The 14,385-nt window shown below is 43.2% G+C and overlaps 1 protein-coding gene across 7 annotated transcripts in view; it reads left to right on the top strand.

The window, feature by feature from the left end:
• The window catches only part of cep131 (centrosomal protein 131), a 139,375-nt gene that overhangs the window by 77,401 nt on the left and 47,589 nt on the right, over positions 1 to 14,385 (top strand). For 6 of the 7 annotated variants that reach the window (XM_073026305.1, XM_073026307.1, XM_073026302.1 and 3 more), the window contains one exon: positions 5,498 to 5,614. The exons of the other annotated variant lie outside the window; for it this stretch is intronic. In XM_073026305.1, coding sequence (XP_072882406.1) covers positions 5,498 to 5,614 — 117 coding nt within the window. The remainder of the gene's footprint in view (positions 1 to 5,497; positions 5,615 to 14,385) is intronic. 7 annotated transcript variants of the gene reach the window in all.

Genomic DNA, 14,385 nt, shown 5'->3' with positions numbered 1-14,385 from the left:
CAGATTACAGTGGAGACCAAGTCTGTTGGTATATTCAAAGAAAAAGTTGATAGACTCCTGATTGGTTGGGGCATTAAGACATATGGTGAGAAGGCAGGTGTATGGGGCTGAATGGGATCCAGGATCAGCCATGTTGAAATATCAGAGTGGACTCAATGGGCTGAATGGCCTAATTCTGTTCTAATGTCTTATGGACATTTGGCGGCCCTCAAAGCAGTTCAATAAACCCAATGATCCCATTTACTTCCCTGTAACCAATTGTCCCACTCCACTGCTACCATCCACCTGCATGACGTGTAATTTATGGTGGACAATTCACTAACTAATCACCATGTCTTTGGGATGTGGGAAGAAATCTCAAAATCTGGGGGATGCTCCGAAGCCACTGGAAGCATGTGCAAATTCCACTCCATCTCTCCTATTGTATTTCAGGTCAAAGACTTTGCGTCATGGCCATGAAAAGATGAAGATTAAAATATTTTAAATTGCAGAGAAAGGGACATACGATTGAGAGAACTAGAATGTCAAGACACAGCTCATTATTACTGCAATGCTGGACGAAGAATCCTGGAGATATTCCTTTTGTCCTAATTGTCCAATTAGTAGCCTCTCTACAACTTCCCTCATCTCTTTCCCATTCCCAGTGAGCGTGCTTTGGTTTGTAGTGTTAACACCGTATCTCTTTCCACAGATGCTGCCTGATCTGCTCAGTGTTTCTGGAATTTTCTGCTTTTATTTCAGTCATAGTATCTGCTGTTTTTTTCGATTTACACAGGAAATGTAATGCTTCAAAAGTTATGAATTAGTGTGGTTTATTTTCAATTTGGGTGAGGATAACAAAGCGAAGGTTGACAGATGACCTAATAGAAGCCTTTAGAAGTATGAAATATTAATCATAGAAACAGTATATTTTCTTTTGAAGAAATAATTTTAATTAAAATGCTGAGAAGTGTTGTAGGCAGATAAAAAGGTTAGGCAAATGCTTGATGGAGAAGAGAATAAGGGACTGTGCTGATCAAAGTGCATAAGAAAAGACTCGGTGAGGCTTCAGCAATGTGTAAATGTTGACATGAAATGGTTGGGTTATTTGACCTGTTCTTTGCTGCACTTTCTGTGTAACTCTGTCAAGTGTAACTGTTGAGCACTCTGCAGTTAGTATGCTGTAATGTGGCTCATTTTGAAGCAGTCAATGCATGTGCACATAGCTTTGTATGACCATTTTCTCCATATACAATGTTGGAAAATGCATGGCCACGCACTTTGGTAGTAGAAATAAATGTGCAGACTATTTTCAAAATGGGGAGAAAATCCAAAAATCTGAGTTGCAAAGGGACTTGGGAGACCTTGTGTAGAACACCTTAAAGGTTAACTTGCAGGTAGTGTCTGGTGAGGAAGGCAAATGCAGTGTTAGCATTCATTTTAAGAGGTCTGGAATACAAGAGCAGAAATGTGATGCTGAGGCTTTATAAGGCACTGGTGAGGCCTCATCTGGAGTGTAGTGAACAGTGTTGGGCTCCTCAGCACAGAAGGGATGTGCTGACACTGGAGAGGTTTCAGAGGAGGTTCACAAGGATAATTGAAAGGCCTAGACAGAGTAGATGTGGAAAGAATATTTCCCGTGGTGGAGGAGTCTAGGACAAGAGGGCACAGACTCAGGATAGAGGGACATCAATTTAAAACAGATGCAGAGAAATTTATTAAGTCAGAGGGTGGTGAATTTGGGGAATTTATTACCACAGGCAGCTGTGGAGGCCAAGTCGTTAAGTGTATTTAAGGTAAAGCTTGACACGGCATCAAAGGTTATGGGGAGAAGGCCAGGGAGTGGGGCTGAGGAGGGGAGAAAAGGATCAGCCATGATTGAATGGTGGAGCAGACTTGATGGGCCAAATGGCCTAATTCTGCTCCTATGTCTTATGTTGGGAAACCCTCCACTATAATCCATCCTCACCCAAAACAGAGGCCTGAAAGTTAGTCTGTGATTAGATTATAGTGTGGGGGGATGGGGGGGGGGAGAAGAAAAGGATTTTTGGTTGATCCAGCCAGGATCTTTATTGACATCACTAATATTATTCTCTGATGCTAATCATTGAGACAAGCTCAAAAGCTTCAGAATGACTGGAGTAGAAATGGATAACAGTATTTTCTCATTGCAGCAGCAATTCAGTTGCCCATGTAAAGAGGAAGCTCACCCTTGCAGTTGTACACTTAATCATCTAAGGTTAAAAACCTTTTTTGTGCAAACACAGTAGTTGCTGGTTGCTGAAATCTGAACTAAAAGCAGAAAATGTTGGACACCTTCAGCATATTGAGTGACATCTGTGGAAAGGGAAACTGAATTAACATTCGGTTCACACTTTACTGGCTCTAACGAAGAACTTTTGCAGCCTGGGTAAGTCCGTATCTCTTCATGCTGAATGTGAGGTTGCAGCCCCTTTGAGTTTTCCAGTGGTGTGTTCCTCAAATTCTGCTTGCACTTCAGCTCCATGCTCCCACTCCTTGAGCACTGGGTACAGAAACTGCGGTGGGGTGTAAGTGACCTACTCAAGGGTAAAAAATAACTTGTTCAAGTGACCCTTTTGTTGATCTGGTCCTTGACCTGACAAAGATGGCTATTCATAGATCTAGATTGCAGGCCATTGTAAGGTCTGTCAGTGCTGTTTGCTTGCTCTTCAGTGGTTACGTTTATAGTGAAGTGTCCTTAGAGAGGCAGCACATAGTGTTCATGGTGATGTGTGTGAGAGAGACAATGACAGCATATGGTATTCTAGAGGACTTCTAGGATTTGAGTCTGGAGAACACCGTGGACAGTGAGAGCAACATTCTACTTCAACTGGTTTGTGGTTAATATTTTATTTGAAGCCACAACACTAAAGCACAAAGGCAAAAAAAAACAACAAAAGGGTTACCTCTTATCTGCCTTCTGAAATAGTCTAGCAAGCCAGTAGATAAGTCTGCTCTGCAAAGCAATATCCAGATTCCATGGCAAAGTAAGAGAGTTTGTCATTCATCTTGAAGGAGCCTGAAAGAGTATAACCCTAAACTATACTTGTTCATTCGAAACTGCAGTGCATTTGGGCATCTATTATCAAACACACCAAATAATTTATTAAGTGCTGTTGCATTGCGTAGTAGGCCATATTTCAAATAATGATGAGTTAGATTACAGGAAGAAGAGAGAGAGCCTACTGAAGTGGTGTCATGGTATTTAAATTTTCCTCAGTGTCAACAAAACTGGTTTAACTGGTTAGTCAACACGAGTGAATCTGCAGATGCTGGAAATAAATAAAAACACAAAATGCTGGCAGAACTCAGCAGGCCAGATGGCATCTATGGGAGGAGGTAGTGACGACGTTTCGGGCCGAAACTTTGTCACTTCCTCCTCCCATAGATGCTGTCTGGCCTGCTGAGTTCTGCCAGCATTTTGTGTTTTTAACTGGTTAGTCGTTGACTTCAGGAAGGGAGACCATGGACATGCTTCTGTCTATATCAATGGTGCTGAGGTCAAAAGGATTGAGAATTACAAGTTCCTAGGAGTGAACATCCTGGTCCAATCTTTTTGAGGTTGTTCATGATAAAAAAAACGTTTATTCATGTCCTCTTTGAACCTCACCAATTTTTATCTGTGCATCTATCTCTATGCATTGTGGCTTGGTACGGCAACTGCTCTGCTTATGACCACAAGAAACTGCAGAGAGTTGTGGACAAAGCTTAGAACAGAATGAAAACTAGCCACCCCTCCATGGATTCTGTCTACACTTGCTGCCTCAAGAAAGCTGCCGGCAGAGTCAAAGACCACCATCCACCCCAGAGTTTCTGTCTTCTCTGCCCCTCCCATCAGACAGAAGATATAAAAGCCTGAAAGCACATATCAGCAGGCTCAAGGCCAGCTTCTATATGCCGTAAAAGACTATTGAACAGTTCCTAGTACAATAAGATGGACTCTTGCCATTATTATCTACCTTGTTATGATCTTGCAATTTTAAAATCTGTTTTCACTGCACATTCTCTGTAACTGAAATTCTTTATTGTTCATTCTGTTATTGATATGCCTTCCACTGCTGTAATGAATTGATCAATATGAACAACATGCGGAACAAATTTTTCATTGTACTTTGGTATATGTGGTAATAATAAGCTGTGATCCTGGGAATGAAGAGTGTTTGGTGGCTGTGGGTCTGTACTCACTGGAGCTTTGAAGAATGAGTGGGGATCTCATTGAACTCTATTGAATATTGAAAGGACTAGATAAAGTGGACGTGGAGATAATGTTTTCTATAGTAGAGGAGTCTAGGACCAGAGTGAGCAGCCTCGGAATAGAAGGATGTCAATTTAGAACAGAGATGAGGATGAATTTCTTTAGCCAAAGTGTGAGGGAGGAGGAAAATTTGTGTAATTCATTGCCACAGCCTAATGTGGAGGCCGAGTCATTGAGTGTATTTAAAACAGAATGTATTTTAAAAGGATTCAAAGATTCATTTATTATCAAAATACACAACTTTGAAATTCTTCTCCAGATAGCCACGAAACCAAGAAAAAAAAAGAACAGCAACATGATCATCGACCCCCAAATCCCCCCTCCCCTGCACAAAAGAAAACTGAGAACGATCAGGTGAAAAGCACAGAATATAAAAAACTATAAGACTGGAAATAAAAGTCCATAGTCCAAATCCATATCCATATCCAAAAACACAGAATACCTCAGTAACATCTTCCATCCAGCACAGCGACAGACCACACAGTCTTCCTTCTCTGGCAGCAGAGTGATCCCTCCAGCAATTAAAAGGCAGACAGCCCACACTTACCTTCTGCATTCGCCTCAATGCTTCAATCTCTCTCATCGCTTTAATCAGTGAAAAATGGAAACTTTAATTAGCAAAATGAAATTGGCTTATGCTTTCCCCCTCCCCTCAGTAGCCTCCTTGCCACAAGGCTTGTTACTTCCCAGAATCCTGTTGAAAACATCGAAGTACTGGATCACGCAAACAATCTCCAAACTGCAAATCACAGACTCTTAACAGTTCCAGAAACACATTCAAGATGAAAAGCAGGCGTAAAAGACATAAAATTAATGAAATAAATAGTTTTGTGGCCTATCCAGAAAATGACAACTGTGGAAGCTTTTTACACAGATGCCATCTTGACCAGAAGGGCGTCAAAGCTTACAGGAAGAAGGCAGGTGAATAGAGTTGAGAGGGATAATTATCAGCCATGATGGAATGGTGGAGCAGACTTCATGGGGACAAATGGCCTAATTTTGCATCTGTGTCTTATGGTCGAAACCAATTTACCAATTTTATTATTGTATTTTACTTTAATGCTTCATATTTGGTCCACCTTGCTAAGTTGCATGACTTTCAAGTAGTAGGTTTTGAAGTAATTCAAAGTTAAGGCAAAGGATCTCTTTGAATGTTGGTGAGAGCTAAATTTAAGTTTATTTTCTACTTAATGCCCTGTTGCTTTGATAGCAACTTTCTGAGTTTTTTTTTATTCTCAACAGCTGATAGATGACAAGAAAGGGTTAAATGAAAAATGTGAGTCTGTGGTAAATGAACTGAAGCAGGTGGACCAGAAATACACTAAGAAAATCCAGCAGATGCAGGATCAGCATGACGTGGTGAGCATTATGAGCACTGTCTAAATGAAGTCACATTTAATTTACATATGGCCCAGCCACTGAACAGATGTATTAATACTCCACACAAACCTCTTTCTGCCTTACGTCATCACCCCCTGTCAGAATATGCTTTTGTAACCCCTGGGTCACCTCAGGCATCGCTCAAACTCGTTCTAGTCTAGGGGGAGCAGCCTTCGGCCCCGCCAAACTGGGTAATCAGCTGGTGTGGATGCTGTGTGATGTCCCCGCCTCGCTCAAAAAACAGACAGTACACCTTATGCGATTAAATGAGTACAATTTATAAAGATTACTATAACTAAGCGATTACTAACGATACAGTATATATGAATAAGAGAAAAAAAAAAGAAAAGGCGCCAAACTTATCAAAGTCCAAACCACTTCGTGCACAACCGTTGGAGCTCAATTACTGAAGTCTTCTGGTATTCGATCCTCTCCGATCTCCTCGACCCGCCTCCTGGGACCCCCACGGTGGTCGACCAGTCGCTCCACACTCCTCTGTCTCCGTCTCCTCTCATCACCGAAAACACTGGGCCGGGGACCCCCGCTCGGGGTCCATTCCGTCGCCCGGCTTCCAGCACTCCGTCCTCTCTCTGTCACTCCATCGCACCCGACTCCCAAAAGTCCCCACCAACAATCAGTTTACAGTCCCAAACAAGCTTCCAGCACTTATCATAACAAAGACAATAGCATTCCTACCATTAAGACAGGCGCCAGGATTCCTACTTGTAACAAACAAAGACGCCATTTTGATTACATACACAGTAACAAAGAAAAAGAAAAAAAACCCCCGTTACACTCTCCCCCCACCAAATAAAAGTCATGTCCTCATGACTATTAGATAACTCGTCACCTTTCCTGCCAACACACCATAACCCAAACACCAGCAGTGACATCTCCTCCCCACACAGTAAACCTCACGCCCTGTTCCTTAGGAGCTATATAGGCCAACTATCTGGGCGTTCCCTAACCCTTCTGAGACCTCCGTACCCCCCTCACCTAAACCCTTAGGCTAGGACACAGCTGGGGATACCTTGGGTCCACTACCAACTCCTCTTTCAACCTCTCACTCATACCCCACACTGCACACAGCTAACCCTCCCCACTACACCTGACTCAGTGGAAGAAGGGCCAAAGGTCTCTTCCTCAATCGAGGGAAAGTCAGCAAAAGGCAGCATGTACCACACATCCAGCCATCAGCCTTTGAATCCGTATTCTTCCTCATTTCTTTGATCGGTAGCTGCTGTTTGATCTTCTCCAAATGGAAACACGTGACCTGCACTGCTCCTGCAGTCTCTTCAGCCTCCTGCAATTGAGATTATCATCTTCTCTGGCCCCTGGCTCAGCAGTTCTGACTCCTGCATCCCGGCCATCTCAATCTGGAATGCAGTTACTCCAACAGCTTCTTCCACCCCGACCTGAAAAGCAGCAGTTAAAGATTGGTCACCCTCCAGTTCAGTATTCACTGCACTTCTCTCCAGCTTCTTTTTTTCTCCTCATGACTTCTTCCAGATCAACCTTCAGGTTTTGCACTTCATTTGAACTGTTGATGGTCATCTTCAGGTTCCCTTCAAGCTACCGCTTCCCCCTTCCGAGATTTGTCCGCAATTTCTTCACCTCCACAAACTACCTTCTCCAGGCTCTCAGTTTGCTGTGGCCCTCAGTCAAACAACTTTCTTCATTCTCTCCAACTTGTACATCTTTCAAATGGGTCCAGATCACTCTCTCCGGTCTCTCAGTCTTAATTTCAAACTTGATTCCATAGAGACAGACACTCACGAGCTGCGACCTTCGCCAGCCCTGGCACGTGTCCAGAAAACACTTTAACTCTGTAGTTCTCAGCCGCTCCAGCAACGACCTCACTTCATATTCTCCTGAGGCAAATCCAAATACCAGGAGATCATCCACATACGTCAAAATTCCAAACGCCTCCACACCCCATGGTCTTCCACATGCCCTGCAGGAAGGTTGCAAGGGCTCCGGAGATACCCTGTGGTATCTTTTCGGACCGGAAAGACTCCTAGGAAACTTTTAACCGCCGTCTTCTCCTTGGCGGCCTCACTCATCGGGATCTGGCAACATCCACTCCTCAGATCCAGCACCTTAAACCTCTTCGCACCACTCAGATAGGCCATCGCCTCTACGGCCCAATATAATCCACACACACGCTGCCTACGTCTGCCACTCTGTAGGGGCCAGTCGCCGCAACCTCTGCCTCACCGAGGTGTCTTCAGCAGTCAACTCCCCTCCCTGGTGGTATTTCGCAGCGTCCACTAAGAGGGTCTCACCCTCAGATACTCCTCCAGGCCATACCACCACCGGCTCTGGTTTGAATTCGGTATCGGCCCAATGCTGCTACACACGTCCGCACAAGCAGCTCGAAACTCTGGGTGCATCGATAATGCCTCCAAACAGCTCTCACCCGCCTCCTCCGGGCAGGCCCCCAAGCGCACTAACAGGATATTGGTTCTCTCCATAACCGAAACGCTGCCCGTCTCAACAGTGTCCGGACACATCAGCATCAACGATTCACGAACCTCAGTCACCTCCACATTTGCCTCTAAGAACTCCATTTTCACTGACCAACAACCGTCGTCTTTATAATCACCGGCACTGGTACCCCAAATCTCCAGTGTCGTCAATGTCATCAAGGGTAAAGGCTTCCAAAAACGGTTATAAAACAAACTGTACAGCAACTTAACCGGTGCCCCGGTGCCGAGGATGGCTTTAACTTGACCTCCATCCATCCGTAACAACACCTGAGTGCGTGGTCCCTCTAAGCCTTCAGGAATAGGGTCTGTTCCTTGCGGGAGTTCCTTGGTACATTGCTGGGAACGTGCTCCCCCAGAGACCCCAAGCCGTTCCCCCACTGGGCCTCCTCTAAGTTTCCCGACATCTCTCGGATCAACGGAACAACTGATCCCCTTGACAAATCCCCCTGTCTCCGCAAGCAATTTATCTGCCCTCCTAACCAAAAGGGATACCCTAAAAACTTCCCACCAATCTCCTGCCACGGATATGATAAGCCCCCCAGCTGCGGCATTTGACTTCCAGTCGAACCACACGCATTTTCCCACACTTTCCCAGAACTGGCAGCTGTCACTTCGAGATAATTGCGCCCGACAGTTCTAACAACGCTACCAGCCCGCCTACTCAAACTTTCAACCAATCCCTGTCGCTTTCCCTCAGCCAAGCACTGCCACTCACCCAACAACTGAGAGGTCTGCTCCGCCCACGTCTCCGCCCCTTTAGGGCTGGACGTTATTCCAACAACCGGGCGGAGCCCACCATAGTTGAAACATCCCAACCTGTCACTCCTCACTCTCCAAACAGTACGGACAACCCATGGTACCACCACCATTTCGTCAGCGCTAGTCGGAACTCGAACAACGACCTCCGGGCTACCAACAGCAGCCACCCCACCCAACACACATGCAGAGATAACCGGCAATAGCACACCCACAAAGGCACACCAGCTCTTCGCCGCAGACACAATTTAAAGAGGGCGATCACACAGCTTCCACAGAAATCAATCCCGGACGATCGCACCCACAATGTAACCCCTGGGTCACCTCAGGCATCGCTCAAACTCGTTCTAGTCTAGGGGGAGCAGCCTTCGGCCCCGCCAAACTGGGTAATCAGCTGGTGTGGATGCTGTGTGATGTCCCCGCCTCGCTCAAAAAACAGACAGTACACCTTATGCGATTAAATGAGTACAATTTATAAAGATTACTATAACTAAGCGATTACTAACGATACAGTATATATGAATAAGAGAAAAAAAAAAGAAAAGGCGCCAAACTTATCAAAGTCCAAACCACTTCGTGCACAACCGTTGGAGCTCAATTACTGAAGTCTTCTGGTATTCGATCCTCTCCGATCTCCTCGACCCGCCTCCTGGGACCCCCACGGTGGTCGACCAGTCGCTCCACACTCCTCTGTCTCCGTCTCCTCTCATCACCGAAAACACTGGGCCGGGGACCCCCGCTCGGGGTCCATTCCGTCGCCCGGCTTCCAGCACTCCGTCCTCTCTCTGTCACTCCATCGCACCCGACTCCCAAAAGTCCCCACCAACAATCAGTTTACAGTCCCAAACAAGCTTCCAGCACTTATCATAACAAAGACAATAGCATTCCTACCATTAAGACAGGCGCCAGGATTCCTACTTGTAACAAACAAAGACGCCATTTTGATTACATACACAGTAACAAAGAAAAAGAAAAAAAACCCCCGTTACACTTTTATTTCTGTCTTATTGTCTCTTTGCCTCAACTAGTTCTCTATAATTCATCTCAATTACTTCCTGTGATTCCACGTTCAAACCACTCTTTAGATAAGGATGATTTTCTATAAATCCCTTATAAGATTTCGAATAACCTCTTCTCAGGCTTCCAGTCGGGTACAGGTATCTGTGTATACCACCAGACTAGGTATCATACCTGACGAAGATGGCGGTGTTTATCATCACAACGTCGGTTGAAATCGATACCTGTACCCAGCTGGAAACCCAAGAAGAGTTTATTGGTCATATACGCTAGGAAAGTACTAATTCCTTTTTCCTTTTAAGATTTATCACTGACTGTCGTATTCAGTTTTAAACTTCTCGAAAATGATAACATTGTATTGTTCAGAGTCCCTTTGTAATTTTAATCCTGGTTTCGTCCTTTCAATCTCTTATTTGCTCTTTTTCTGTTTCTTTTCCATTCATTAAATTATATGGAGACCAGAACTCTTTCTTTAACTTTATCGTCAAGATACGGTTCTATATTTTTGGAATAAATTCTCAGATTTTGAATTTTATTTCCCTAAAATAAACTCTTGAGTTTTGTTAGCTCTTGTTATGAAGTTGTTAACCTGCAATGCCACTTGTGCTAACTTGTGAATCCTAATCTTTGGACTACTTTTGATCCAGCACACAAATTTAAACTCTCATATTTATAAAAAGATATTTCATGACGTGTGAGCTGTTACGTACCCCATAACTGGGTGTCTTACCAGCAAAGATAGAAGTGTCCGTTGGAGTCTGGTGATGCTATTTTTAACAGTATTTATTTGTAAAAATATACAAAACAATATCAATGCAAATATACAGATAATATACGTTAGCAATACTAAACCTAAAAGCGCGGGTATAATAATAATCAATAATAAAACAAGCTCTATCATTGTCTAGGGGATAATGAATTGTCAGATGGAAATATAAAGTTCAGTTCAGTTCATGCAGGCTGCGGTAGTTGTCGGTTGATGTGTTGCAATTGTTGGAGAGAGAGAGAGACGAGAGAAAGAGAGCGCGCAAACAATAACAGCTATGGTCTTTGCCAACCTTCCCTTACGATTTCGATCCGTCGATGTGTCGTTGTTGTGGCCATTCAAGTGTGACCCCTCCGTCCTTTAGCTAGACCGTTCTTCCATGGTGGACTCGTCACCCAGGCAAGGGTGGACACACACACACAAGCCCCCACCGGTCTCGCTATAAACACTGTGAGTTAAAATTTACCGACCCTTCGTTCAGTCTCCGATGTCCCACACTGTCTCGTGGGTTTCTGCTGCTCACTAGCGTTTCTCCTGGTGTGTCTGAGGAGTGTTACCCCAGACCTCACTTTTATCCCCACTCACGGGGTCTCGGGTGTCAATCAGGTTGGGATGATGTAACCCATCAAACCAGCCCACTCTGGTTGTCCCCTGAGGGGTTTCAATGAATAGAACAGTACCAAGTAAACAATCCTTCTCCAAAAGACAATAGCAGTAAATCTCCTCTTTTGTCACTAGGAGACGATCCACCCTGGGTAACTCTTAGCTGTGACTCTCTCTCTCATTAACTTTCATGAGCTGTTATCAATGACAACTGCCCTGGCAGATTTCCTTTGTCTCTCTTACTTCCTTGATAACAGCATCGAAATAGTAGCGATTTGCGATTCTCCAAAGGGGGGGCGCATGGGCGACTCTGCACTCTTCTGCCCATCAGAGTTGTTCATCCTTCGTAACAGAGCAAAGATAAATCTGATTCTGGTTGTGGATTGAGAGTGGGAAGGGGGCAGTAAGGGGCAATAATCATGGTGGGAAAAGGGAAAGGGGAGAGTGGAGGGAGTGGGAAGCATCAGAGAAACATTTTGTAATGATTAATAAACCAGTCATTTGGAATCAAGTGACCTTGCTTGGCGTCTCAGGGCTGGTTGTGTCTGCAACTGCACCACGCCCCCCCATCCCGCCCCTGGCACTCCTTCTCTGCAACCTCTCCCACACCCTCCTATGGTGCTCCAACCTCACCATTCCCAACATCCTTTGCACAGTACTGTAGATTGAAATTTATTTACAGAAAAAGATAAACAGTCTACATTTCAGGCTGAGACCCTTCTTCGGGACTACCTAGGATGAAGGGTCTCAGCCCAAAATGTTAACTGCTTATTCCCCTCATAGATACTACCTGACGTGCTGAGTTCCTCCAGCATTTTGTGTGTATTGCTGAAAATTTCCAGCATCTGCAGAGTCTCTTTTGTTTTTAAAATTTATTTGCTTATTTTATGCATCCATTCTGCAAGTTTGTTGATGCTGTTTTTCAGGGTTTTTTCTGAATCACCACAATCTCTCTGGTTGTTGATTCCCCAAATCTCACCTGCTTTTATTTAAATATAATTCTCTTAAATTATATTTAATTGAATGCTTTTTGGAAGTCCATCTTTTATATTTTGCATGTCTACTCTTTATACTTAAAAGAAATCAACAGGGTTATTTAACATGAACTTTTGAAACATAGAAAGCCTACAGCACAATACAAGCCCTTCGGCCCACAAAGCTGTGCTGCATATGTCCTTACCTTAGAATTTACCTAGGGTTACCCATAGCCCTCTATTTTTCTAAGCTCCATATTCCCATCCAGAAGTCTCTTAAATGACCCTATCATATCCGCCTCCACCACTGTCACCGGCAGTCCATTCCACGTATTCACCACTCTCTGCGTAAAAAAAACACTTACCCCTGACATCTCCTCTGTACCTACTTCCAAGCACCTTAAGACTGTACCCTCTCATGTTAGACATTTCAGCTCTGGGAAAAAGCCTCTGACTATCCACACGATCAATGCCTCTCATCATCTTATACACCGCTATCAGGTCACCTCTTATCCTTCGTCGCTCCAAGAAGAAAAGACCAAGCTCACTCAACCTATTCTCACAAAGCATGCCCTCCAAGCCAGGTAACATCCTTGTAAATCTCTTGTGCACCCTTCCTATGGTTTCCACATCATTCATGTAGTGAGGCAACCAGAACTGAGCACAGTACTCCAAGTGGGGTCTGACTTATATATCTGCAACATTACCTCTCAGCTCCTAAACTCAGACCCATGATTGATGAAGGCCAATGCACCGTATGCCTTCTTAACCACAGAGTCGATCTATTTCACACTCACAAGTTCCACACTCATGATTTTTCATTATGTTATTGATTGCTAAGGATTTCCTAGAACATCTTTGAGCAAAGCTATTAGAATCCTCATTACTTCTGTTGTTAAGATTATTGATCTATTGGCCCCTGAATTTGTTCTTGAAATTGGGAATGACATTAGCTATTGACTAGTTCTGGCAGTATGTCCATTGTTAAATCAGAGTCATTTTGGTTATTGGTGGCACTTACAGCATAATTCAGTTTATGCCAGATTTCTTTAAATGCAAACAACAATAAAAAAAAAGCCATCCATAAACTTGGACTATTTTTTGCATCTTCAAACTTCTAGAGAAGTATTATATGAAACAAAAAAGAACCAATATTGTCACCTACTACATTTATTATACATTAATTTATATAGTTAATAAGTACTATATATATAGTATAATTTATATTTTGTGCATACTATTCTACAAAGCATTCAATCATTTAACTTAGAGACTTTGAAGTTTAGCAGTATTTCTATGTGTACCAACTGAGAATCACCATATCCATTGCCATGAAATAATGTCTTTCTTTCCCCTGAATAATTTTCAAAGTAGCTGTTTTCTTAATTTTTTATGGTGTCACCAAAACTATCCAAAGCCTGTAATCTCTTACTATTGTTACTGAATCCATTTAGTTTGATTTACATCAGAACATAATTTATTGCCGTAGCAGCAGATAAATAACTCACTGAATAACTTAGTTCTACTCCAAAAGAAAATTGGAGAGGGAGATGGATAACTAATATTCCAATGTATGAATTAGGAGTAAGAATCCACACTCAGCCCCCAAGCCTGTTCTACCACTTGTGTGATCATTTCTGATCTTAATGTTACCTTAGTTCTGCACTGCTACCCATCATAATCTTTTACTGAAAATGTCCTGAAGAAGGGTCTCAGCCTGCAACATCGACTGTTTATCCATTTCTATAGATGCTGAATATCATTTTATAGTTACAGAGAATGTACAGTGCTGGAAGTCAAAATGCAAGGCGATAATGGAGTAGATTATACGGTCAAGAGTCCATCATAATGTACTTGGGGACCGTTCAATAGTCTTATAACAGCAGGATAGAAGCTGTTCTTGAGCCTGTTGGTATATGCTTTTGGGATTATGTATCTGCTGCCTGATTGCAATTACAATTTAACTTTTTTTAAAGAAAAATTAACATTGCTAAGCTAAACACACATATCCTTCAGTTTATATATCTTTCCACTGGAAATAAATGTTTTTGTTATAATTGAATTTATAATTTTGGTGATACTCCACTGCAACACTTAGGAGAACTTCACTGTCAAAAATACTGTCTTTTAGATAAGATGTTAAGC

This window comes from Hemitrygon akajei, chromosome 22 (assembly GCF_048418815.1).
Source record: "Hemitrygon akajei chromosome 22, sHemAka1.3, whole genome shotgun sequence".
Taxonomy (NCBI): domain Eukaryota; kingdom Metazoa; phylum Chordata; class Chondrichthyes; order Myliobatiformes; family Dasyatidae; genus Hemitrygon; species Hemitrygon akajei.
This window is presented reverse-complemented; position numbering and strand designations above follow the sequence as displayed.